Consider the following 26178-nt stretch of genomic DNA (forward strand, 5'->3'; position numbering starts at 1 on the left):
GTTTCCCCTTTCAGACTCAGCCTCGATAACAAGGGCCAAGGCAGTTTTGACAGTGACACACACTTGTACACACACACACACACACACACACACACACACACACTTTAGGGAAATGCTCATTTGGGTTTGAACTCAACAGTGGGGGTCAAAATTCTTGTGCAGAGAGAGGGAGACCCCTCTCAAGTTAGCACCTGTGTTGTTTCTTCCAGGGCCCATTTGCACCCAATAAAGTTTTCTCATTAACACTGAAACAAGCATTAGTGTCTCAACTGAAAGTAAAGGAATTCCATTTTCCCAAGAGAAGGAGAAAGGGATGACACTGACACACAATCCTTCCTTTCTCTCATTTCTCTCTGTCTTTTTTTCCCTCTCTCTGTCTGTTGGAGCAAAGGGGTGGGATGTCTGTCTGCTCAGCGCCAGGGGCTCTGACAACGATACGTTTCAGGTCAGAGAGGAGCTGTGAAAGAGAGAAACGCATAGAACCTGAAAGAGGGTGAGATGGGAAAATAAAGATGCATAAACAAGAGAGGGAAAGAGAGAGAAATGTCAGAGAGGGACTGTTGTGATACTGGAGCCTGGAGGCCCTACTGAATGCAGGGTGTGGCTGATCTCTACCCAGGGTGAGGGGATATCATAGTTGGGTGGTTTGACTCTCCTAGTTGCTCTATTTCCCATTTTCTCTCCATTTCCAATTGACAAGTAGCAGGGATGAATTCCTGGTTGCAACAGACCATCAAAGTTCTATTCTTGAAAGTCAGAATGCCCCAATAGCCAAAGGGTTACTACAAATACTACATAACTGCAACATCCCTGGTTCAATTCCAGCCAGGGAACTTTGCTGCATGTCATACCCATCTCTCTCTTTCCCCTTGTTTCCTGTCCGCCTCTTCACTGCCCAATATCCAATAAAAACAGGACAAAAATGCCAAAAAAAATTGCTTGTAAGTTTGTGAATTTTATTGGAGTGTAAAGGTTTTGAATGTGTGAATGGCAAAAGAATGTGCATGTTTTATCAGCTTGTTAAAATTGGCAGTGCACCACATTTTCTGAAAAGATTGTGGAGTTGTTTAATTGAGCTTGCCTCCACAACCATTCTTTACAGCAAGGACCACCATATTCAAGGGTATCTACGCCAAGGTAGCAATGACTCAGGTGTGGAACAACAATGACAATCTTGGGAAGCTTTCACTGCACAGGGCAAAGCTTGACCGCACTATTAGGTGACGTCAAGTCTCACATGAAAAGAAGTTGAATCATCCCCGGGTGAAAGTTTATTTCCACCAATTTACGCAAAAGGGACAAATGGAAAGAGGGAATGAATAACTGCAGCTAGGTGTAAATTAGGAGCAGCTGTGCTTTTTTTTCACAGAAGCACGTGGAAGAAGTAGGCACTAGGACCTGCGGTGAGCCACACAGGAGGGAGGGAGCAGCTTTTGGGACTCCTCATACTAAACTTTTAGAACAATCCATTTCCCAAAGAGTGTGGGAGGGAGACAGACAGAAGTGGATGGCCTGAGACCTGGATTCACAGCTTTAAAAGCAGGAGCGGGATTTGGAGTTTGGGATAATTCTGCCCTTGGCCTGGAGAGTGAGGTGGAATATAACAGACTTTCTCTGGAAGTTTTCACTCACAGTGGAGAAAACGCAAGGAGTATTAACAGGGTGGTGAGTACTATCTTGTTCTTTTAAAACTGTAATTAAGCATGGTGTGAATGTGTGTGGTGTGTAAATATTGGATAGAGAAATAGAGAAACAGAGGAGATAAGAGAAGAGTTTCTCTCAGAAATGTGGACCTAAAGTTTTCTCCATACCTGTCATTAAGTGAAAGTGGAGCCTCTGAATTGGGATTGAGCTCCGCAGCGGCCAGTTAGTCCTCCATTGGGGGTAGAAAATTCCAGTGGACACACAGGAGGCACTTAAAATTTATGAGTTTAAGATTTGTTGGCTATGTTCTTTAATTGTCTCCAGTCAAATGCAATAGTTTGCCAGGTGTAAATGGATGGAAGAGGAAAGGGTGTAGAGAGAGAAAGAGAGAATAGAGGTGAGGATTAGAAGAAAAGGGGTTCTCCAAACTTCAATGGGAACCAGTTCAGTGTTCAGAAAACTCCTGGGACATCAGGTTACCTTCTTTCTCTCCCCCATTTTTTTCTATCTGTCTCTGTCTCCCCCTCTTTTTCTATCTGTCTTTCTCTCCGCTCATGTTACACAACCCTCAAAGGACTTGTAGATTCTGATGAGCTCCAGTGTCCAACATGAAGTATGTTGGTGAGGTTATCCTTATGTCTGGGTGGGGCCCGGTGCTTGTATGTGTGTGTGCAGCTGATCAATTTTTTTATATTCTGATATGTATATTTGTGTGCAATTGTGTATTTGTATGCAAGCATGTGTGCTAAACACAGACCTCATGCCTGCCACTCCTACCAGGGAATTCCTTGCGGGCTTTGACAGGGGAGGAATGTCACCGCAGACCAACATTTACGCACACAAACAAACATCACAAGCCAAAGGCTTTGTTTGCAATAGATGCACTAACTACATTAGACCTATTGTGTTATTCTGATATAATTAGAATCTGGAGCAGATGAAAGGATGTAAGCTGTATTGACTTAGGTTTTATACAATTCAGATGGAAGTGACAAGTGAGTTAGCTGTCACACACACATAACTGTACATTGCCCACTTCTGCAGCATTGTATATACATGTGCACATCTGTGTTGAATAAGAAAACTTATCAAAATTTTGAGCACACGCCAGTGAGTATAGCTCTCTCAAGAGAAAGGTGCTTCAGTCTGTACAAAAAGAAATTTTTGCGCCAGGGGGGAGCTGACTGTGTTTTCATCACTTCTCTGTTGGTCCACAGAGGAAGAGAGAAGAGAAAGCTGCAGCAGTCTGACCATATATCTTACATGATATCTCAACAAATGCTGTACTTTGTCCATGTGGTTGACATGGGATAATTCAGACCAACTCAAATGAATCCTGTGGAAAAAATCATCACACAAAACAAGAGAAAATTACATTTAATACTCTTTGATCTCATAAAGGCAACCCCTGTCTTTGCACATACAATTCAACCATCTGTGTAAATGGTGAACCTTTTAGCATATATGCAGTCACAACATTTTTACACTTTGTAGTAAGTAATGTTCACTGATCATCTGCATGATGGTGACTCAGAAGCAAAAGGACCATGAATGGTAAAGCACACCAAATATAGATGACATGTGATGGCTATTTTATAGGTTACACAAAATCTAAATCCACTTAGTCTGCAAATTGTCTGTCTTTACTCACTGTTCATTTTTATTAAATCTAACTTTCTTCTTCATTAAACCAGTGTACTCACAAGTCCAGGAGGCAGGAAAAACATTGAATGAGGGTTTTTTTTGAAGACTTAGTTCATAACATCGTGGCAGATGATTCTTATCCAAAAGATACATCTCAGCCCAGTCCATTACCGGCCTGATGTGCTATTTCCTATTTACACAATGTTATATCCTATATAACTCTATGACACGGTCAAAAGCTTATTTCAATCCAAATTTGTAGAATTCTTTAACTTAAGCCTGGTCCACCTATAGTACGCATTTAAAATATACATAAACTGTTATATGAACTTCAATAATATCTGAGCATATATAACATGTGATAACGACATAGACAATTTACCAAAAACAAATATTTGCGTGAGTAGCTCTTACTCTACATCTCACAATAAATATCTCTTATCTCACACATTGGCTTGTGGAACAAGCTGGAGACATCCGTATAGCCAACATCATATTGTGAGCCACATATATCAGACTTTTTTTCCCAGTACCACTGCTGATATAACTTTAATTGGCTGTCCCTTGGCTTGTAATCTACAACTGAGTAAGCATTGGCACCCCTGCTGGCTTAGCTATCTGTCAATCATGCATAATGTTTCAGATGTTTGGAGACCAATGGGGCATTTCTGATATATCTATGTTAGCATAGTTTTCTTTTCCGCATATCAACAACATTTATTTTTGACGGCATAAAAGTCTGAGATTTTTTAAACTTTGATAGGCCTGAAAATGGAAATATTCATACTTGATATATTCTTCAAACCCAAAAATGCACCTAATGGCATTGCTAACAGAACTAAGTCAAAACCTAGTATATGACTGGACTGTGTATGAAACGCTAGAGGGCTTTAAATTTGTACATCGCCTGGTTACCATCAGACATGGACATCGCCAGCGTTTTTAAGATGTTTATTTGTATGTAACAATCTGAAAAATGATAACTAATGATAACTCAGTAACTATCAAATTAATCATTAATGCTAAGTGTAAATGACCCTGATACAGTGTATTTCATGTGTGTAAAGTTTTCATTTGCAAATATATTTGTTATATTACTTTTATTTTATTTACCATGAACACGGAAGTGCTTTATTTGGAAAAGACTCTAGATGCATGTAACATGTGGAAACTGACAGTAAGTTACACTGGCGATGGCGCACAGATCCTCTCTTCTCACGTAACTGTCACACGACAGTCTCCTTCAGTAGGTAATAGTGGCACTATTCTCGCCTGAAAAAATATTAAAACTTAATAAAGTTACATATTAACAGTCCTACAGCGAAATTTACAACAGTTTAATCTCCGCCATTGCTGCTTGCCATCAGTTGGTGTGAAATGCATTCTGGGATACTTAAGCTTCAGCTGACCAATGGTGTGACTTCATCACTCAGTCAGTCAGTCAGTGACTCAGACAGACAGATGTGTGTGTAGGGCTGGCCCTGCTGTTGCTGTCCAGCCAAAAACGACATATAAAATGGCATAAACAAACATAACCTAATGTGTGTATGTGTATGGAGGACAGATGGACAGTGCTGTTTTCCCCCTGCAGACAAAGATGTCTGTGATTATTCATGACCCTCTCAGGTTTCCCTTTGAAGCTGAATTACAGCTTTCTCTATCTATTCTCTGTTAGTACTGGTGCACCAGTGTGTTTGTGTGTGCATATATGTGTGTATATGAGAGAGGGAGAGAGAGAGAGAGAGAGAGAGAGAGAGAGAGAGAGAGAGAGAAGAGAGAGAGAGAGAGAGAGAGAGAGAGAGAGAGAGAGAGAGAGAGAGAGAGGAGAGATAGAGAGATAGATAGAGATAGATAGAGATAGATAGAGATAGAGATAGAGAGAGAGAGAGAGAAGGAGAGAGGGAGAGAGAGAGACCTTTTTTCTTCTCCTCCTTTAAGCATAATTAATGCAATTTGCATTACAAAATATTGTTAACATGGTAGATAAAATAGCCAGACTAGATGCTTACCAGTTAATCGGTAAGCTAGACAGTGGTTGATAGATTTGTGGCTTGGTATCTCTGGATTTTGTGTACCTCATTGTAAAGTTTTATGTCAGGTGAATTGGTACATGAATGCATTGGTAAATTGTAATACAATTTGTGTCCTACTAATTATCTTATCAATTCTGATCAATAGAAGTTGTGTTGTGTTGTGTGTTTGAAAATTCCTCAGTTCCAAACATAACAGAGATTTCAACATGTACTTTGTTTTGTTCACTGCTCTTCAGTATGGAGACGTGCCCCTTAAACACATAAAAGGTTGGAATGGTGTGAGCTGTCTAGACTGCAGTGTTGTATAGTACACCTGGGCCGGGTAGGGTGAGGCTGCGACAGCACACCTGGACTGTCAATTTAACCTCAGGGTCTAACACTAACTGCAGGAACCTTTAAAGACTACAATTACAGAAATCACTGAATAAACAATGTATATTCAAAAATAATTGTAATGGTCCTATAATGATTTTGCCTCTATAAACTACACATAACACTCTGAGGTGTGTCACAAACTTTATTACTTACGTAACCCCTGCTGTGAAACCCACCAGGTTAACTTTTGGTAATGCACTGTACAGGATTTTGTATGCTAAAGCACAATGTGCTTATAGGGACACATATGTCCCTATAAAAGAAGCGAGAGGATTTACATTGGGGCATTCTTTCAGCAAGTTCATTGTTTCCTATTTTTCACAATCCTCAGATCATCTTTATTTTTACCGCAGAGTGCAGATGTTGCACTTGTAAAATAGACACTTTCCAAACATAGCAAAAAGGGAAAAGTGAGAACAATTGTCTGTTTTAAACCTATTTTGTTTAACATGGTATCTTTGGTTGAAGTATCAGTTACAATTTAACCGTTTATGCAGTGTAAAGCATCAGGGTTACAATGGACACTAATTAGAATAGCGATTTAGACCAGTAATTATTGGAATTATGTAACTGAATTAAATTACTAATGTTGTCGTGGAGAAAGTGTCCTGCAGTACTACACTGCTACACACATTTGTTACAGGCCTCCCGGAAATTCCTTGTTACTTGCTAATGATACCAAACCACTAGACTTAGTTTGACACAAGTACAAGTGTTACTAGAAAATCTGGGACAGTGCCAGCTGGCAACAACAAAAAAAAACAATTAAGGGTTTGTTCACACAGAACAGTGATGTCTGATTACTCTTATCAGATCACAGAAGCTTGAGGCAGGCTGCTCATAATCTTCTCCCAGTAGACACAGCAGTTATTAGCCTTATTAGTGAAGGATGTTGTTCATAACAATTGGTCTCAGTTAAATATTCTTGATGACCTGACTTTGAATCATGCATGACCATTACCTGCAGACCTGATCATCCTCTGATCCACTTTTCTACACTTTTTCCTAAAGCATCCTCTTCCCCTGCTTCCTGGACATTCACAGTTTTGGCAGCACTGTCAGCTACCAAAAACAAAATCCCATTTGTTTTTGACCCCAGATCCAAGAAAACCAAATTGTTATGACTCAGGCCTATCACGTAAAACCACTGCTTTCCAACTGGATGACCTTTTTATAGTATTTATATAGTATTTATAGAGTCATTTTGTGTCTTTGCATACTGCTAGCATTATTTATGTCAAAGCACTGTGGAGTGGCATATCAATCAAGAATTTTTGAGTCACATATTAGTCAGAATATAACACAGTGTGTAAAGCTGCATGATAACCAAAGCATTTTCAAACCTTGTTGAAAGCCAACAAAGAAGGAAAAGCATTTTAATAAGAGAAAGAAAAAATGTAATTATTAAAATCCTATTATCCTCTGTTATTTTGCTCTTTAGCTTAATGCATTTGTAAATAAAATAGTTGATGCATGTTTTGCTGAAACAGTGAGTACAAAATGTAGTTATTAATGTCACTTCTAGTCCAACCTTAACTTAGATGACAGATGTTACCTTACAATAATAAAACATATAATTTAGCAAAAGAACTTTTTCTCTGTCTCTGTGAGAAATATGCAATGTCTGCTCATCTAGAACAAAGCATCCCTGTTTGGGGAAAAATGAGGAGATGATAATTCATGGGTCAAAACATAAACCCAGGCCCTACTTTGGTTATCTTTTGGGTTACCAGAGCTGCAGTCTGCCACAGGTCAACACACAGAAAGGGATAAGAACATCTGGTGTAAAGTGAACCAGCTGAAGTGTTCAGTCTGGAATCAGTGGGAGAGGTAAAAGGTCAGAGTTCGGGCTCAGGGTTACATTTGTGTTTGTGGAGGAAAACGGGGATCCAGAGGTCACCACATGTCAGGATCCCGAACAATGTGGCACAGGAGCGGAGAGCACAGGGCAGAATGGAAAACACTGAAATGTGACGCAACCTGCAACGTTATTTTCTGCAGTAATTCTTGTTGACATTTCCTTTACAAACAACTTCTCACAATGTTTGGGAGCAAATTTATACGATGGAAATCACAGCTAACATTGTTTGACATTTGTAAATTACTGGATATTCTTGTCAGACATAGGCAGAATTATTTTGTCCCAGCACCTTTTTCCCATATGGACCTGGTTTTCAGCTTGTATGCACTGCACAAAATCAAGAATAATACAGTCCTATGTTTGGACTTTGTCATGCATTGAGAACTAAATCCAGGGCTGTTAATGCAAGTTAGTCTTTGTGTTTGACTGTTGAAGATCTGATTTCGACAGGTGTTCTATCAAAGGGTTATGTTTGCCTGTGTCTGCGTGTTTCTGTTTCTATGTCTGCACACATGTGCGTGTATTCACTGTATATGCTGTAAAAAAATGACAACTAAATGTGCAGACATGCCTTGTCATTCCACATTAAATGCCTCTATGACTTTCAGATATGGCTTGCTTTCCTCTCATGCATGTGCACGCAGCCCAAACACACAGTAGCTGATAAATCACCAAATTACAGCGTCTGTGCTTACTGCTAGAATAACAGTGTTGTGGTCTTAATCTGTTGACTTAGTGCACGTTTAGTGTATTGAATTGTTTCACCGCAACTCCTTTTATGTGTGTGTGTGTGCTTATGGATTGGTGTGATGACAGGGCCTCGTTCTCACTTTCCTTCCCTTTCTTTCCTGATTGGTAGGCTGACTACAGCTTGTCTGGACATGAAACTCTCCCTCATTGCCATCAACAGAACAAGAGTACTTGATCTTTTCAAATATTCAAATTTACTTCAAAGCCTCAAATAATAGAAAATTAGCCTTTGCTTTTAGATGCTTGTGTTTTTTCTGATCTTACATATTATTTATAGAGATCAAGTTTACTCAAACAAAGAAAATACACAGAGGAAATAGAAACATAAACCACACCAGCATTGGAGGAATGTGGTTTGTACAAGTGTATGAGTAATTGACATGTGTGTACGTGTGTATGTGTATGTGTGTTTGTGTTGGATGTGCATCAAACACACACACACATACACACACACACACACACACCTTAGCCCCAAGGATACAAGTGAAGCCACTTACTATGCACTTATTTGGATTATGCCGATTTGAGAATGCACAGTATGCAGGAGGATGAGCCACTGGCTGGTAATAACAGATTGGTCCCCTACACAACAAGCACAAATTAATAAGGCGTTCCTATAGTTGTTTTAGCCGGACAGGATGCCAACAACTACCGAGGTGTGAAGGTGTGTCATCAAGTTTTTTTTATTAAAACCTGAAGATAAATGGTGTGCCATGAGGAGTTTTGGGGGAGGTTGAGGCTGTAGGAAGCCAGTTCTCTCTGCTGGATTCTCTGTTAAGCCTGTGTATCAGACTCCACAGTAAATATTAATTCATGTTCACTCTGGCTGCAGGTCACATACACACACAAACACACATGCAGGCACACTGGAAAGCAGTCACTTTATCTCTTTCACCATAGCTCTGCTCACATGCTGGACATGGCATGCTGCTAACAGACAGAGGATGGGCCTGGGAGGTCCCACACAGACAGGTGGTTGACATCAGATAGAGGGGGAGAGAGACGGAGGGAGGGGAGATATGAATCGAGGGAGATAGGGAGGCAGAGAGACACAGAAGCACAGAGAGAGAGAGAGAGAGAGAGAGAGAGAGAGAGAGAGAGAGAGAGAGAGAGAGAGAGAGAGAGAGAGATGACAGAACGATGTGGAGACCACACAGAATAGAAAATGGCCCGGTCAAGTCTTTAGAAAGAGGGGTGAGACTATAATCTCTATAATCAAACTGTACAACAAAGCGCATTGTACTTGTTTTCTTTATAGAGAACAAAGCTCAATATTCAAAGCAGGTACAGATCTAAAAAATGATGACATCTAAAATCATCTAAGATCTAAAAACATTGATTGTGAGCATCTTACTGAGAATGACACAAGATGTTAAAAGTGTGTCCTTTACTTTTTGTTTTTGATGTAAGCTCAAAAAGAACAAGACAGTTTCAGCTATACTCGCAACTCTGTGAGTCTGTATTTAGGCAAAGTAGTGCTTTGAGCTAAACGCTGTCAAAATGCAAACTTGCCCACCATGACAACGCTAATATGCTAAATAGCTTTATTTACTATGTTCACCAGCTTAACACTTACTGCTAATGAGCATGTTAGCATGGTAATGTTTGCTAATTCTGGTCTTCAGGTCTATAGTCATTAACCATTCACATTAACCAATTAGTCATTAACCAAAGTATTGGACAAATTGAAATGTCAACCCGATGATGGCTCCAGATGGAAAATCGGGGGATCACCAAAGTCATTGGGATTCATTATCTGGCATATTTGTGCCAATCCATCCAGTAGACGTTGAGATATTTGACAGGATAAAAGAAAACTTTAATCTGCTGGTGGCACAGGAGGAAAAGGGGATCTCTAAAGTCATTAATCATCCTCTGGGGAACATGGACGTTTGTACAAAATTTCACAGCAATCCATTTGATTCTTGATGAGATATTTCAGTCTGGACCAACTGACATCGCCATCCTTAGAGCCATGCTAACAGTGCAGCTGAAAAACAGATCAAATAACAAGAGTAGGTTGTGAGGTTACTGTAAAGAGGCTGTCAGTTATGCATGATGGCTTTTTAAGGCCTCATGGCAGCAGGATGTCTCCATGCGAGTGAGGTTCTTTACATATTTTGCTTCAGTGTCCTGGAGCGAGATACTTAATCCCTTCTGTATATGCTTAAGATGTGCCGTGCTGGCTGGTCGACCCTTTGCCCCAAACCACATGGCTAAAAGAAAATTGAATTAAGTTTATCAAATAAAATCTATGTTACACCAATTTAAAGTGGAAGGCATCGCTTAACGCTAGCTTGCAGCCAGAGCACTTTCACTGTATTGTAACTACATTTCAAATACTGTTCTCACTTTCATGTAAAATTAACTTATTATCATAATATGCCTTAAGAAAAAAAGTAGTATCAAGCCAAAGTGTAGTCATCATGGAGAGGCTCCATATTTTGATTCTCTGGACTCTGCTCTATACTACCTGCGGTCTACTCCTGCAAACCAAGCAGGACAACAGGATTCAATACAACCGAGATTTCCCCCTCCAGTGAAAACAAAACAATCTGCTGGCTCCTTCCCAGAGGCCGATCTCTACACTTTGGACAACTGGAGTAGTGAATGGTTAAGAAATCCTCATAAGCATCTTCAAAATGATAAAGTTAGGAAGAGGGGAGTAAGACTATGGTAGGGGTGCAAGAGAAGGCTAGTGGGCGTACTGTTCCCTGTGGTTCCTTTGACAATAACACTGACCTGGAAAATGGACTTAATGACTTTTATTTGAGATTTGATGAACATGACTTTAAAGAAGAAGGTTATTGTATCAGTGCACGTGGGTCCATGGAGAACCAATTGTTGTAGAGCAGTTTGTGGTTTTAAAAATCACTCAAATCTACCCACATCAGAAAAGGCCCTGGCCCTGATTGTGTTAGTGGTAGAACTCTAAAGTCCTGTGCCAGCCAACATTGCAACATCACACACCACATATTTCAGACCTCTCTGAATTTACAGAGGGCACCCAGGCGCTGGTAAAAAAAAAAAAGGTTTTGTCATTCCCATTGCGGAAAAAATGTCATCAAATCATCAAAACTATTATCAATAACAAAACGAGAGCCATATTGGACCCCATGCGGTTCACCTATAGGAGCAATAGGGGATTGGAGGAAGCTACACTCACCTTGTTTAACCTCATTTACAGCCATCTAACAAGGGTAAACTTGGCTTTCTGAGTTGCTTTCCTCCACTAGTTCTCCTCAGGGTTGTATTTTATCCTCCTTACTGTACATACTGTATACTGACAGCTGCAAGAGCCTTTATTTAAAATACGCTGACGATTCTGTTGTTGTCAGTCAGCTTCACAATGATGGGTCTGCACACAGGAAGGTTTTAGATGACTGGTGTAAAGCTTCTCACCAAAAGATCAACACAAGCAAAATGAATGACATGCTGATTGATTTAGAAAACTCCCACCTACTCCATCTCAGGCTGTCAAGCAGATGACACAGTTGATATTGTTAATACCTACAAATACCTGGGTACAATCATCACCGACAAACAGCGATGGGAGGATAACACAAATGCCATCCACTCCAAAGCACAACAAAGACTGTGTTTACTGAGGAAGCTAAACTCTGTCCTCTCTTTCTTCTTTTTTTCTCTTATTTGAATCAATTTTAACTTTTATCCTGATCCGCTGGTTTGGGAATCTTAAAGTGAGAAGTAAAACAAAGCTACAGAGAGGGGTGAACACCTGCTAAGATCACAGGGGTGTCCCAGCTCAGTCTCTCTGCTCTGTACAACAGACACCTGGTCAGAAAGGCCATCTCCATCCTGGCCCCGGAGTTCCATTTTCTGCCCTCTGGGCAGAGGTATAGGGTCCTTAGGCTCAGGAGCTCCAGAGCTCAAGGCTCCTTCATAAGGCAATTGCTGCCATTAACCATTAACTATAGTCCACCTTTTATTGTTGCAATCTGTACTTTATACTACTTGCACTTTTTTACTCATTGCACTTTGTAAACTTGATGTTTATTGCAATTACTTGTTGTTTATAGTGTTTTTATTGTTTTCATATGCACAGAATGTTTCTCCCATGTTTTTTAAGCTGCACCAGAATTGCCAACTGGGGACAATAAGGATTTTTTGAATTGAATTGAATATATAACCATTTTACGTCTATGGGCCCACACCCATGCTCATGGCATCAGGTGAGAGTGCATCACAGGTAGGGCGTAATGGAAAAACTTGGGTGTCTGACTGAGCACAACTGTCCATTTACGCACTCATTTCACCCCATGTTCTCTAGAAAATTTACCTGGGTGACTCATTCATGATCTCTGTTTTTTTTGTTTTTTTTTTCAACAGCATGCAGTCAAAGTGTCACATGGCTCGATTTCATTGAACTGAATAGAATATATAACCGTCTTTCAAAGCGCACACCCTTTGAAAGACACTTTCCGAGCACAGATATCAGATTGTAATATCAGCCGATGATGAGGACGATCAGCGACATGAGTCTTGCATAATGAGTTCTCACATTAGTCAGTGATCTTTATCAGAAACAGGATTTATTTCAGCTGATAAGTGTTAACAATTTTAATCACATGCACATTGACACTGTTGCACTAGGATTAGTATCAACATGAGTGAACCTGTGCAAAGCCAACATAGATGCTTTTCAAATTCCGCTCCAGTGGATGCCCTGAGAGTAAATAAGCAACATGAGCTACATCAGCTCTGGCACAGTTGGTTTGCTGTCGGCTGGAACAAAGACAGAAGAAATGTTCTTTGCTGTTAAAGCTATTGGGAGATGAAACACCATTTGTCCCATACTCCTCAACGCTTTGTAACTCCCTGCAGCCTTTATTACTTCTTCCTCCCCTGCCCTTGAACTTTTCTTTGTCTCCCCTTTTGCTCCCCTAACATTGTCCTTCCTTGCTCTGCTTCTTTCTATCAAATGCTCCTTTATTTGTTCAAGACATCTCATTGCCCGTCTGTACCCCACCCTCTATTACTTGTTGCCTCTCCCCATCCCTTGATATTTTTGATTCCTTCCTCTCCATCCCTGTCTTCATCTCTCTCCATACCAGACAGGCATTCTTGCCTCTGCCCCCCCCCCCCCCCCCCAGAGCTCCACTGTGGGATCCTAGATTCTCACCAGGAAAGGGGAGTTATTACTACAGCCATGCCAAAAGATTAACCACTTGTCATGAGAAGATTGTTGAATGTCAAGGTCATAAAAACTAGGGGTCTGGAAAACATGTTAATCATTGTGTTCATCCTGCCTTCAAGGCCTGGAGGACTGGCCTCCCACGTCTGCTGGTCCAGTGCAGGGAGAGGCTGGGGTGTCTGGGGATGGGCCTGGTTCTAGGGAGGGAAAAAACAGGGGGAGAGAGAGTGGGAGAAGGCCTTTCACTAACACAGCCATGGTGCTCTGGCTGTGGTTTTGCTTCATTGCCAGAGGAACCTCATGCCTAGAGTTTTTGGTTCCAAGACAGCAGTCAAGAGTTCATTACGAGGGCATAAAACAGCATTGCACCACTGAAATTCACTGTCTGTGAGGTCCTTTTGTGTAGTAAAAGTAGAATTAAAGATTGACAGTGGTCATAAACAAAATGTTAGTTTCATTGATGTGTGATTGTTCTCAGTATAACATAACTGAAATAACATATAATCTGTAGCCCACCTGTTCATAAACAGCTCCAGAAAAAAAAAAAACATTGTATTACATAATATATTTTAAACAAAGTATGCGGTTTTTCTGGTAAAGTGCTGTAAACCACATTATTAAAAAAACAACAGAAAAAAGAAGTAAAAAAAAAACAATCTTATTCTTTGATGTACAAAGGCTGCATTGTGTCAGTTTACAGTTTCTAATTGCTACTCATCCCTGTCTTCCAAATGTAATTACTGTTGAGTCCTACTCTCAGCTAAAATGTTTCTTTTGGATTCCCTTCACAAACACCAAAAGGTTCCAATCTTTGTATTATGATAAATTATTGTTCCACTTACTGTAGGACAATGTGTGACAACGGGGAAAAGGCTGAGATTACATTGTAGTCATGTCTCTGCTTTGTCTCAGTGTTGTCCATACAAATAAAACACGACTTTGCAACGTTGAGACGAATATCGTGCCAAGAACAGCCTTTAAAGTTTTGCCACATGTAGCATTCTGCGCAGCTCAAGACGTGTGAAATCTCAGCTGAAAAGCAAATTAAAAAAGATCTTCACTGGGCCGGAGAGATACAGTATACGCCAAACTCAAGGCCTTGTGGTTCCTGGAACTGTATTTCAGTATTTGGATAGGAACAGGAGCTTTGTCACTGTTGAAGTGCCTTTGAGCCTTGATATGTCAAAGAAAAGAACCTTACAACTCTATGGTGACTTAAAATTCACAAATGTAAGTTATTGCCATTACGTGGGATGGAGCAGGTGAACCCATGTGCAGATACTCAATTGCGAGGAGACAGGAATATAATAGAAATAAGTTATTTATTGTAAAGGCTTGGGAAAGGGAATGCAGACCAGGGGAAACTTGGACAGGTAGCTGGAAAACTGGGTCTGAGGCATAGGCTGGAAACTGGGAGGAGCAGGGGTCCAGGGCAGGGAAGAAGGGCCGAGGAGACGAGACAGCGGCCAAGGACAGAGCAGACTGAACTGCAGGGTTAGGCAAGGAAAAGCAGGCAACAACAGGAAAACAGGATAAATGCATGAGAAGTAGCTTGAAGCATAGTAAACTGGCAGAATGGTAGCGGCAGGGCTGAATATTTGAAGAAGGCTTGATTACTGAGATGAGGTGCAGCTGCAGTGACACTGCTCTGACTTCAGGACACCTGTCTCCACTCACACAATCACACACACACACACACACACACAGGGAAAGAGAGGGAGAGAGCGACACAGAGAGTAGTAGTAGGTTAGGGAGACACAAGATCATGACAATTGTGCCCCATTTTTGTCAGGTACATGGGGTGGATTTAATTAGTAGGTATTTTCATTCAGCTAAACTGAATTGGCCTACTTTTTCTGTCTTGACTCAATACTTGGACATAGACTTTTCTTGGGCAGTTTGTATTAGTGAAACAGTAAAAGTGGAGCCATATGCACAAGACACAAGTCCAACAGTTTTAATGATCCCAGTTCCAAGACAAATTCCTTCCACTGGGATGGCTATTTTAAATCCTACTGTATGTGTGTATGTGGCATGTCTTTAGAGAAATCACATTACAGCTTCTGAAGCAGTAGCCAATTATTTGTAGACCACAAATATAAAAAAAAACAACACACACAGTTTTGGTTTGAGACGGCCAAGTTGGAACAGAGACAGGGGGATCAGATCTCCAGAGAGAGGGCCTAGTTATAGTTAAATGTGGGGGTGCAAGATTAGTGACAGGCAAGGAGTGTGGGGGAGTGTGTGTGTGTGTGTGTGTGTGTGTGTGTGTGAGAGAGAGAGAGAGAGAGAGAGAGAGAGAGAGTATTATCCAAGTCTATTAGTTATGTAGTGTGTTACAGTAGCTAGCTAAACAACTTCTCAATTTACTTCCTTGCACACCACACCATGACCTATAACATCAGCCAAGCTAACGTAAGCTAGTTAGCTACTCCAATAACACACTACATAGCTAACAGACTTGGATACTGACTGTCTTAGCTTTGACATCCAACAAGCTATCTAATCTACCTGTTCCTGTGCCTCAGCATCATCAGGTCTCATTTTCTTGCAAGATCAACTTTGATGTTTAATTTTTAGCCTGCACCAACAGAGTCAGAGTGACTGTCTGACATTGATCTTGACTTGTCCAAGTGCAGCAAAATGACTGAAAACCAACCAGACAGATATTCAGAATGCAGTAACGTAATTTATTATCTTATGTGGTTCTCCAGTTTACGTAGTTCTCCGGCTGTAAGAGACTAGGTAAGGACGGGATGCTACAAATGTAATTTTTAATTCATATACTACATATGACATGGCCAGATAGAATTATTTTTTTGATCCAAAATAGCTCAAATGTTTAAAAATAGCAAAGTTGTGTGATCAAAAAGTGGGGATGCAAAAGCACACGTTTGCTCCCTCAAATCTAATAGTAGAGGTGCAGCTGCTCGGCTTGCTCCATCCTATGGATGTGATCAGAAATTGGTTGTGTAAGTTTTACTCAAGATGAACACGAGGAAATAATAGAGCAGATCCAACCAGCCATAGCAGTGCTCTGCACCTGCCAACATATGCTTAAAGTGTTGAAATCTGTTATCGCTGTTAGACACAGAAACGGCCATGTATCCAGGAAGTTATCGCTGGCTTTTAACCGTGAGAAAGAAGGCGAACATTAGGTCACATTTGAGGAGCACAATGGGAGAACCTGGATAAATGAGAGACAGATCGACAGAAAGAAACAGACACAGAGAAAGGCATGAAAAAGCAGGATGAAGAGACTGGCTGATTGCCAACACTCGTTCTTTTTAGTTTCCACACCTTGGCTCCCTGCTTCCCTGATATTCTCAAGATGCCCTGCACAGATATACAACCTTTTATTTTACTACAGCTAATGAAGAGAAACACCTGTGTAAAATGATTGTATATATGTTAAAAAAAAAAAAATCCCACATACACCAACCACACATATACTTGCTAATCAAAACAAGAAATGAACTTCAAATACAGACTTCTTGATACTCCTCCTCCCTGCATGGCACCAGCTTCATTTATGGTTTCATTACAGGTAAATTTGTCTGAAATGGTTGGTCATAAAACCTGAGGCCACAGATATATTTCAGAGGTCTTGTTGGCAGTGTGTTAGTGAGCTGGGAAACGTTCAGAGGATGTGTGAAGTACATGCCTCCGTGTGGCTGCCAGTACCATCCAGCTAAGTTGAATAAAAGGTCAGTCTTTTGAAAACTATGTGTTTCTAGAGAAATACATCTCAAAGTTGGAAATGCATTTACCTGCGTTGTACACGCCAGGACATATTTTATGGCTGTGCCAAGCAAACCCTTCATGCTAATACAAGATGATGTCAAGTACTGCATATGTTTTTCCCTCCTATATCCTAGCAGTTAATAACATGATACTTTGTCCAATAAATGTTCTTTTGTTCTGGGTATCTTGCATCATTTCTCATTGCACTGAGGAGTCAAGTGCTTTAACAGGTTGCGTGTTACTGTCAGTTTGACGCTGCCTGTCTCTCTTTTCCTGTGTCCTGAGGCTAGAGCAGCAGAGTTTGCTGTTTGAAGTATCCCTGATGCACAACAGGTGCCTTGGTTCTCACAGCAAATGTCTTTTAAACACGAAGACGAGGGGAAAGGACAGGGCAGAAGCTGATCTCTTTCATCTCTGCTACTCATATTACAGCTGTCACATGCTATAGACTGATAGCGCTCACTTTTGTTTTTCAGCCAGTCTTGAATTATAGCTATGGGCAGACGAACAAAGGTGCAGAACAGCTCCTCAAATGGGCTCGTTGATGTGTAACTACAGTATTATCTGTCATTGTTTCATCTGATAATGAACAGTTAATCTTTACTTGCTCACTTAAAGCTACACAGTTGCACTACATCAAATAAGACTCAGTGATAGGAAATCAAATTGGAATTACAGGAGGAAGGAATAATCAGTGGCTTCCTTGTTTCTCAAACCAAATACTTTCAGTTTGACTACGATTAAGTATGCATTTGATTGCATTTGCAATTATAGAATTGTATTGAAATGTTTATGAACCACAGAATGACTGAAAAACCATGTAGTTCTGTGCAACTATGGACATTTCATTTCAAGCTGGTTCTTCAAATAGTTTTGTTTATTTTAAATCCTGTCTTCATATACTTCATTGATAGATGAATGATGTCTGTGTGAATGGACCAAGTCTGTGTAACATCACATTTCGCAGAATCATAAGGAATGCGCTATTGTGCTTTATTTTTGACTGATTGTCTGGCTTATCGAAAACATGCATTTTCCATAGTTTGTTTTACAGAGTTTTTCTGACTGTCTAACCTGTGATGCGATTTCCCCATCCGAGACTTTTAAAGTGTTTCCAAGAATAACCAGCTCACTGACAGCCACTCAAGAATGTTTGGAGAGTGTAACTTTTGTGCTTTTAACAGACACTGCATGACATCATTTTGCATGACTTAACTGTGACTGGACAAGAAATGGAGGCATTACAATTCTAAGTATGGCTCTGTGAGGTGAAAAGAATACCATGAATTGTTAATATAATGTATGTGCATTTGATCATGTTAATTCTGTTGCAACCCTTCATTTTTCCATTTCAAATAAGACATTCAACCTGCTCCAAAAAACTTGTTTGGTCCTGGAAGACCAATTGCAATTTTCAAACATTGATTAATGAATATTGGATACAATTTCTTTAAAGTATATATCTTCAAACATTTGTGGGTGTGTGTAAAAGTGAAAGAGAGCAAGTTGACCTGGCGTTCATCCCCCGTGATAATTATTTCCAGTGGATGACAGCAGGAGGAACTACGCCACACTGAGCTGATGAAAGACACAGAGAAACTGTTGACCTTCCTCTCTTTTTCACCACATCACCCTCTCTCTGTTTCTTTTCTCTCTTCCTCTCTCTGTCTCTGCAGCTGTCGGCCTCTCTTTCTCACCCGCTCATAATCTGATGCTGTTGTCATCGCGCCGAGGCTGAGGTGTGTGTTTGTTTGAGAGAACTGTTGACGTGCCGCTCCTGCACGTCTTTTAACAAGGTCTTGTAACTAATGACTAATGTATCACACAGATAGGAAGAAAGCCCCGCCAACTGTAAACTAACCTCGGACTGATAGCAAGCAATGCTCTCCTTAACTGCTCATGTTTTGGCCCACCTGCCTTGTCATTACTGTACCACAGTCAACACACTGTGCTGCAGCCACAAGTAGTCATTTGGCAGCTTGTAGGTACCAGAATCTGATCCGTGCAGCATTTTTGTGGACTGGCAGACTAAATGAAAATGTGTTACTGGCTATTACTGTATAGTCAGCACCAGTAAATGTGTGGCGGGTCTCCACTGCCTTGGGCTAAGTAATTAGTCTCTGTCTCAACTGTTTTCCTCTCATGCTCCCTAATGATTGGTTTTCCAGGTCATAACCTAGCCGCTGCGTGACTTTGCACACACTTTCATCAACTTTGGCAATCTTGTTTAACCAGATAGTGCCTTGTGGTGCCTCTAGCGCTCATGTCATTGTAGCATTTGAAGGTGATGGATGACCCAACTGAAATGGTCTTGATTTACAGTTTGGCAAAACTGGGAAATCAGCCTGTTGTGAGGAAGGGATCTTCTTTACAAATGGGTACAAGTTTCTTCAGGTTGTTTTACAAAGTTTGTTTTCATAAACATCCTCCTTGGTAAACTTCAGAACTGTACAATATATGAATCATAAAACAATTTTGAACCACCGCTTTGTTTATACCAGTGTGTATTAATACAGTATTTTGCCTGTCTGGAAATATGAACCATACTGTGTCTGTTATTTGGAATACGTATGTCATTATTTAGTCGACGATTTTTCTGCCTGGACTTTAAAGCGGAAAGCCGTTCCAAGTCCATGGCACGTCAAAATGCAGGGAGCCTCACACACACACCATTCAGACTTCCTGTTTTATAAGTACCATATGGATCACTTTTCCCCCACAGTCTGATATAGGATGTATGTTAGTATGTAAAATCCATTGGACCATGTCATCTAACATTTTCTGTTCCAGGCCCAGTCATCACCCTGCAGATGTGGCTAAAATATTTAACTTTCCATACACAATTTCTGGAACAGAGTAGGGTTTTGTTTCCGCAAAACTATAAAACAAACAAACAGCATTGGGAGCACATCCAAACCCTGCTCACTGAAATACTAGAACACCTCAGGAGCATCTCGCGACTTTGTGTATGTATGTTTGTATGTATGGTGGTGCCTGTATGTTTATTATTTGCATACAGTATTTGTGTGAGAGGGTCGGGGGGATAGCCAGACAGATTCTGATCCAGCGCTGAAGTAATCCTATAAGTCAGAGGTGCTCTATAAACCACTCTGACCCCTGTGCTCCCGCTCTGCAGTGTTTATGCTGGCTCCACTGGCATTAAACACAAGCCACATAGTTTTAACATTAGGATCCTCCCGGCTCACCCTGGGCCATGTAAATAGTGAGCTGTTCGTCAGCCTGGATCAATCAACTTACTGCTTGTTTGGACCAGCTCCATGTGTGTATGAGAGTGTGTGGGTGTGTTTGTATGTGTGTGATTGTGTTTATTGAAGCCGAAAGATATCACTAGTAGGTCAGTTTATCTAAATTCTTAAACAATGGCCCTCTCCATCTCCCAAGATTACTTAGTTTTGCAGATGCAATGCCAAACTGACCATGTGGCGATAAATATTCAGATCTTTTATTTAAGTAAAAGCAACAATACCACAATGATGAAATAATCCATTACATACTAAAATGCATAGATGTGTATTATTTGCAAAAAATATATTACAAGAAAAGTACTCATTATGTAGAATGACCACACTTTTTTTAGTTTTCATTTTGTGGCTATTTCAGGTAACTACTTTACATGCTTTTGGGTCGTTTAATCTACAGTAATGCACCATATTTGAAAGTTCGTCATATGATTTGTACTGAATGAAAAATCTTAATCTTAAGTAAAATAACAATTATATAATCATATATTGCGTAGATTACAATATATGGATATATGTGAAAAGCTGAATCGTGGCTTAAAAATCATGACCAGTACTTATAATATGAATGTGATGGAGAAAAAAGTATAATTTTTCCCTCTGAAATGTAGTAGAAAAGAAGTATAAAGTAACATTAAATATAAATGTTCTAGTAAAGTACAAGTTCCTCAAAACTGTGCATGTATCTTACTTTCCACCACTGCCTTGCAGACAAACCATGTGTAGAAAAAGGGGTTCAATGAACAGAAATCTCAAGGAAGCATTCTCAGCTTAAAAATGATTAAAATGCTAAACTTCTCTCATGCAACTGAGTTGCTGTTTCTGATGGGAAAAGGGCCAGTGTCATTTTGATATTTCTCAGCTGTTGGATGTTATCTTTGAATTCTGGGCTACATGTATGCAGGCGCTGCAGGCAACACTGACCTCTTCTGGTTATTATCATGCAACACTAGGAGGATTTCAATGCAGGTCATTTTTCGAGAAGACCTGGTTACTACAAAAGATTAAATAAAAACTAGATAAAATTTAATCTTTGCAAAGATCACCGGTCACGAATTGTTTCCTATGCGTTTGATGTGGAGCCAGAAGGTCGTACCCTTCACAACAAGGTAATAAAATTAAACATTCCAACCGAACCAGCAAGATGAGTTTTACAGAACAGTGCAGATAAGTCAAAAATACTGACACTCCAGAGTCAACTCACCTCAGTGACCTTCTGAGTGTTTGTGTGGGAGGATGTGTGTGTATGTATTCACATATCACGGCATCTAAGCATGCAAACTATCCATAAAAACATGCTTACATGCATACCTGCATGCGTATGTATGGCATGCATGTCTAAGAAAGACACTGTTTGCATGTGCGACAGAGTTTGTGCGTGCACGCATGTGTTCATATTAACGATGCATGATGGAGTGCTTTACTTTGAATATATATGTAACAAGTAATGAGGTGTGAAATGCCACACATTCTAATGTATGGCAAGTCCAAGCTCTAAGAGTTAAACATGGTGAGTGTGTGTGTGTACTTAGCAAGAGATAAGGTCAGATAATGGTAAATTGTGTGTGTCAGTGAGAGGAATGGTGGTCAGAGGAAGAGAGTTGACAGCACAGAGTTTTGCTGTGCTCTCATAATCATCTCATACACTGCTAAACTAAAAATGTCTTTTTACGTCACTTGCACCCTTCTGGTACTTGTGCTTTACGACTTAATGTTGAAAACAGTCTGAAAGAGGAAAAGTAGATATGTCCAATGTACCATGTCAGTGATATAGAAAATGAGCTCCATTTTGTTTTCTATTGTCCTTTTTACTGGGAACACATTGTCTTTTAAAAGTAACCCCAATCACGTAAGAATCATTTAAGTTAAACAGTTACTTAGAGAAACATTAGGTGAAGAGGATAAAAGCCCCTTGTCAGGATAACAACTTAGGCTTTTAGCAAGGGCATTTTCTTTCTTTCTTCTTCAACAACTAGTTACTCGATTTAGTAGAAAGGTTTTACGTAAACAAATCTGAACTTATCTAGATTTATAGAATGTTGTGAGTTAGGTTTTTACTCTGGCTTTGTATATTTGTTACCAGAGGATGTCTTTAATGCTTTGATTTTTGTCATGCAGCAGTGTCTTGTACTCCGTGTTGAGATGTGCCAAATATGTGGATGTTAATAGAAGTCACTAACTATGCGTACATGCAGAAAAAGAGAGGTTTTATGATCTGTGTATTCTACATAAGTGTGTTCCGCTCTTGAGTTTAAGTGTAGTCTATTAGATTAAATTGTGTGTGTGTGTGTGTGTGTGTTACAGAGCTGTGGTTCAGGGGGTCCAGATGGCAGGCATGAGGGGCCCGGCCTGCACTGGAGTCTGGCTCTAGAGTCCACAGGGGCTCCCACTTCAACTGGACACATTCCACAGGTACACATAAACACTCACCACAGCAACACACAAATCAACATTCAAGTTCAAGAACCCAGGATGTTTTCTTAGTACTGAAAATGGACATAACATTTGTTGCTCAACCAGAGCCCTGAAGTGGCAGAAAATGCTTCTTAAGGCTGCTCTAATCAGTATTTTTGGGGGTCCAAGCACCTCTAACAATGTCTGGATGTCAGAACCTACAGGTCCCATACTTAGCGTCCACATTTACAAAGTTAGGCACCAAAAATCTCATCATCTCACCACATGGTGGTGCTATAATTCATGTTTTCCCATTTTTATGCATAACTTCTGAATTGCACGAGCTAGAAACAAAATTTCTTCTCCACTCGATTCTGTGGATGATGTTGCAATATTTGAGAATAGAAACCCTCTCAGATCACGCCATTTTCCGCCATTTTGAACTATGTAATATGTACTGTACAAACAACATGTTCTAAATAGCCAAATGTGTGATCAAACTTCATGAACATATCAGAAAACATTTCTTTGTTGATAAAAAAAAATCATGTGATTAGTTTTTCAGCTATTTATCTGTAAATGTGTAATTTTGGTGAATATTTGAACTTCAGCTGCATTAATTCCCATAGACCTCCGTTATTAAACTTTGAGATTGTGAAAACAAAAGACAGCACATTAACCAGCAGAGCCGATAGTTCTGGGGTTAAGGATCTGACTATGAACCACACAGTGCTGGTTTCAATACCAGGGGGGACCTGTGCTAGTTGTCACTCCTCTCTCAACTCCTGTCTCCATCCGCTGTAGTTTGGGAGTTAAAGGCGTAAGAGGCCGCTGTAATAACTTGGCATTTTACAAAATCACGTCGCTGATCACCAGCAAAATATTTCATAATGGTTAAGTGTTGCAGATGATTAAGTTATTCACTCTCATTGACTTCGGGTACTGATTATGTGGCACCAAGGTCTATTTCTGCCCATCTGTTGTCAACTCTTGTGGTTTAAAGACAATAAAATTATGTGCTTGGACCCTGCTTTGTAATAGTTTTTATATTTTATTTATTTTTATATTAGTAACGCGATGAACCCACAGAGAATTGTCACCCGACTGTGCAGCCCCCTCAGCCCTGTGCAGTGTTTTGGCATCTTTTAACTCACTGTTTTTGGTTTTCTGGCTGTTTTGATTCATTCTCATAGTGTTGTTTCTCAGCACCAAACACAAAGCACACAAAGTCAGTCACTAGCTTGTGAACATAGAGGAGCATTTAGCAGTTAAAGAGCCAGATATTTTTCTTAAGAATTGTTGGAGACCAAAACAGACCCAAACAAAGAGTGAATATTGGACTTATTGGGTGGCTGGTAACACAACTCCAAATAAATGGTGATGTGAAGTATGTGCCGGATGTGTAAGTAACTGTTTGCTAGAAAGTTTGCCTTGATATGGATTTTTAAAGGTGTTGTTATGTCGATTAGTGCTTGCTGCTCATTTCTGCTGCAGTCAAATGAGCAAAAAAAAGTCAGTTATTGCAGGTTTAACTCATTCAATACTAATGCTGCTGTTAAAGGTTCCTCCTTGATGATGTATGTATGCTTGGATTGTAGCTAATTATTACTTTTCACCACTTTCAGTTAATCTGTGATAATTCTTCCAATTAATCAAAATAAATTTAATACATAAATTAATAAAGAATAATTTCATTTAATACTTAATTTGTCTGACCAAGAGTAAAAAAACATAAAGATATGAAAATCAGCTACCTAAAAAATAACATTCAATCCTCATTGTTAATTATCTGGATTGTGTATGTAGAAAAATGTTTTTATGAAATGGTATTTCTACTTGATAACGATTAGTCAAAGTAGTGATTTATAACAAGCATTGTTCATTTGCTTTCAGTCTATCCACAGTTTCAACAACAATGTACTCCTTAGGTGCTTTAGATAACTTTTTTTCCTCCTGTGTTTGGCTCAGGACGTGTGCCCATGAGGTCGTCACCACTGGTCCTGCTCCTCCTGATAGGCGTCCAGGCTGTACTGAACATGGGAGATGGATTGGCCCGGAGCACCGGGGCAGCCAACTACAAAGCAGGACAGCAGACGGTAGCCAATCACAGAGCAGGACAGCAGCAGACCACAGCGGAGGACCAGCTTTCTGAACATTATTCTTCACAGGAGCATCATAGGACCAGCCACCACAGGACCAAGAGGCCTCATCGGGTAGCTTTACACACCCACGATAGGAGCCCTGTCGTCGGGCACTCCACATCAGATTCCACCCCTGACCCCTCCATCCCAGTGGTGGACCCCAAGCTCTTCTCCAAGAGACGTTACCGTTCTTCGCCCCGTGTTGTCTTCAGCGAGGTGCCCCCATCACACGATGCCCTGGAAGGCGAGGGCTATGACATTGAAGGGGTGACGGGGGTGAGGGTGAGGCGCAGAGCAGGACCACACAACATGCACAGAGGAGAGTACTCAGTATGTGACAGCATAAATACCTGGGTGGGCAACCTGACACGGGCTACTGACATAGCCGGGAATGAGGTGACAGTGCTGCCCAACGTTACAATCAACAACGTGGTGAAGAAACAGTTCTTCTATGAGACCACCTGCCGATCCCCCACTCACAGGAGCTCCGGGACTGCAAACGGGGGAAAGCCAGCAGGACGAGGTGGCAAGCAGGGCTCCAAATCAGGCAACTCAGGCTGTCTTGGCATCGACAGTCGCCACTGGAACTCCTACTGCACCAACACACACATATTTGTAAGCGCCCTCACCATCTTCAAGGAACGGACAGCCTGGCGTTTCATCCGCATCAACGCCGCATGTGTGTGTGTTCTCAGCCGGAAGTCTTGGGCGGGACGACTGGGACATTGACAGAGGAGGACAACTCCTGACCACTGAACTATGAACCAAGCACACACATTTCTCCTAAACAGCCACTGCAGCTTTATTGCCAATACTGTAATCCTCTTCCCCACCTCCACACATACACTCACCAACACACACACACACACTGACCATAGCATTCAAACCCACATACACAAACACACATACACAAACAGCTTCATCTATCCAACCCCTTGGCCCCTGACCCTACCTCAGTCTGAGAAGTCCTGGTTGTTTTAAGTTATGAGGACTGCATGTCATATTTATGGTTTATACAGTCAAATATGAAAATATATACAATTTGTGTATATATACTAAATGAATTCAAGCTTTTAATGTTGTTGTTATTGTTGTTGTGTTGTTCATGCTGTTATTTATTAAACACCTCAGTACTTGCCTGGTTTGTTGTGTCAGTTATAATGTTGATTTTCACATT

The 26178-nt window shown here is 40.5% G+C and overlaps 1 protein-coding gene across 1 annotated transcript; it reads left to right on the forward strand.

The window, feature by feature from the left end:
- The first annotated feature begins 1475 nt into the window (after window positions 1-1475).
- On the forward strand, window positions 1476-26138 carry ngfa (nerve growth factor a (beta polypeptide)). The gene is made up of 3 exons (XM_067592353.1): window positions 1476-1665; window positions 22771-22878; window positions 24829-26138. The coding sequence occupies exon 3, from the start codon at window positions 24840-24842 to the stop codon at window positions 25728-25730; it is 891 nt and encodes a 296-aa protein (XP_067448454.1). The 5' UTR covers window positions 1476-1665; window positions 22771-22878; window positions 24829-24839; the 3' UTR covers window positions 25731-26138.
- Window positions 26139-26178: the final 40 nt, after the last annotated feature.

The sequence above is a fragment of the Thunnus thynnus genome, chromosome 6 (assembly GCF_963924715.1).
Source record: "Thunnus thynnus chromosome 6, fThuThy2.1, whole genome shotgun sequence".
NCBI classification, from domain to species: Eukaryota; Metazoa; Chordata; class Actinopteri; order Scombriformes; family Scombridae; genus Thunnus; species Thunnus thynnus.

What these genes read in the sequence shown, in the direction of transcription:
- ngfa (XM_067592353.1), top strand. Translation starts at nt 24,840, where the DNA reads ATGAGGTCGTCACCACTGGTCCTGCTCCTCCTGATAGGCGTCCAGGCT.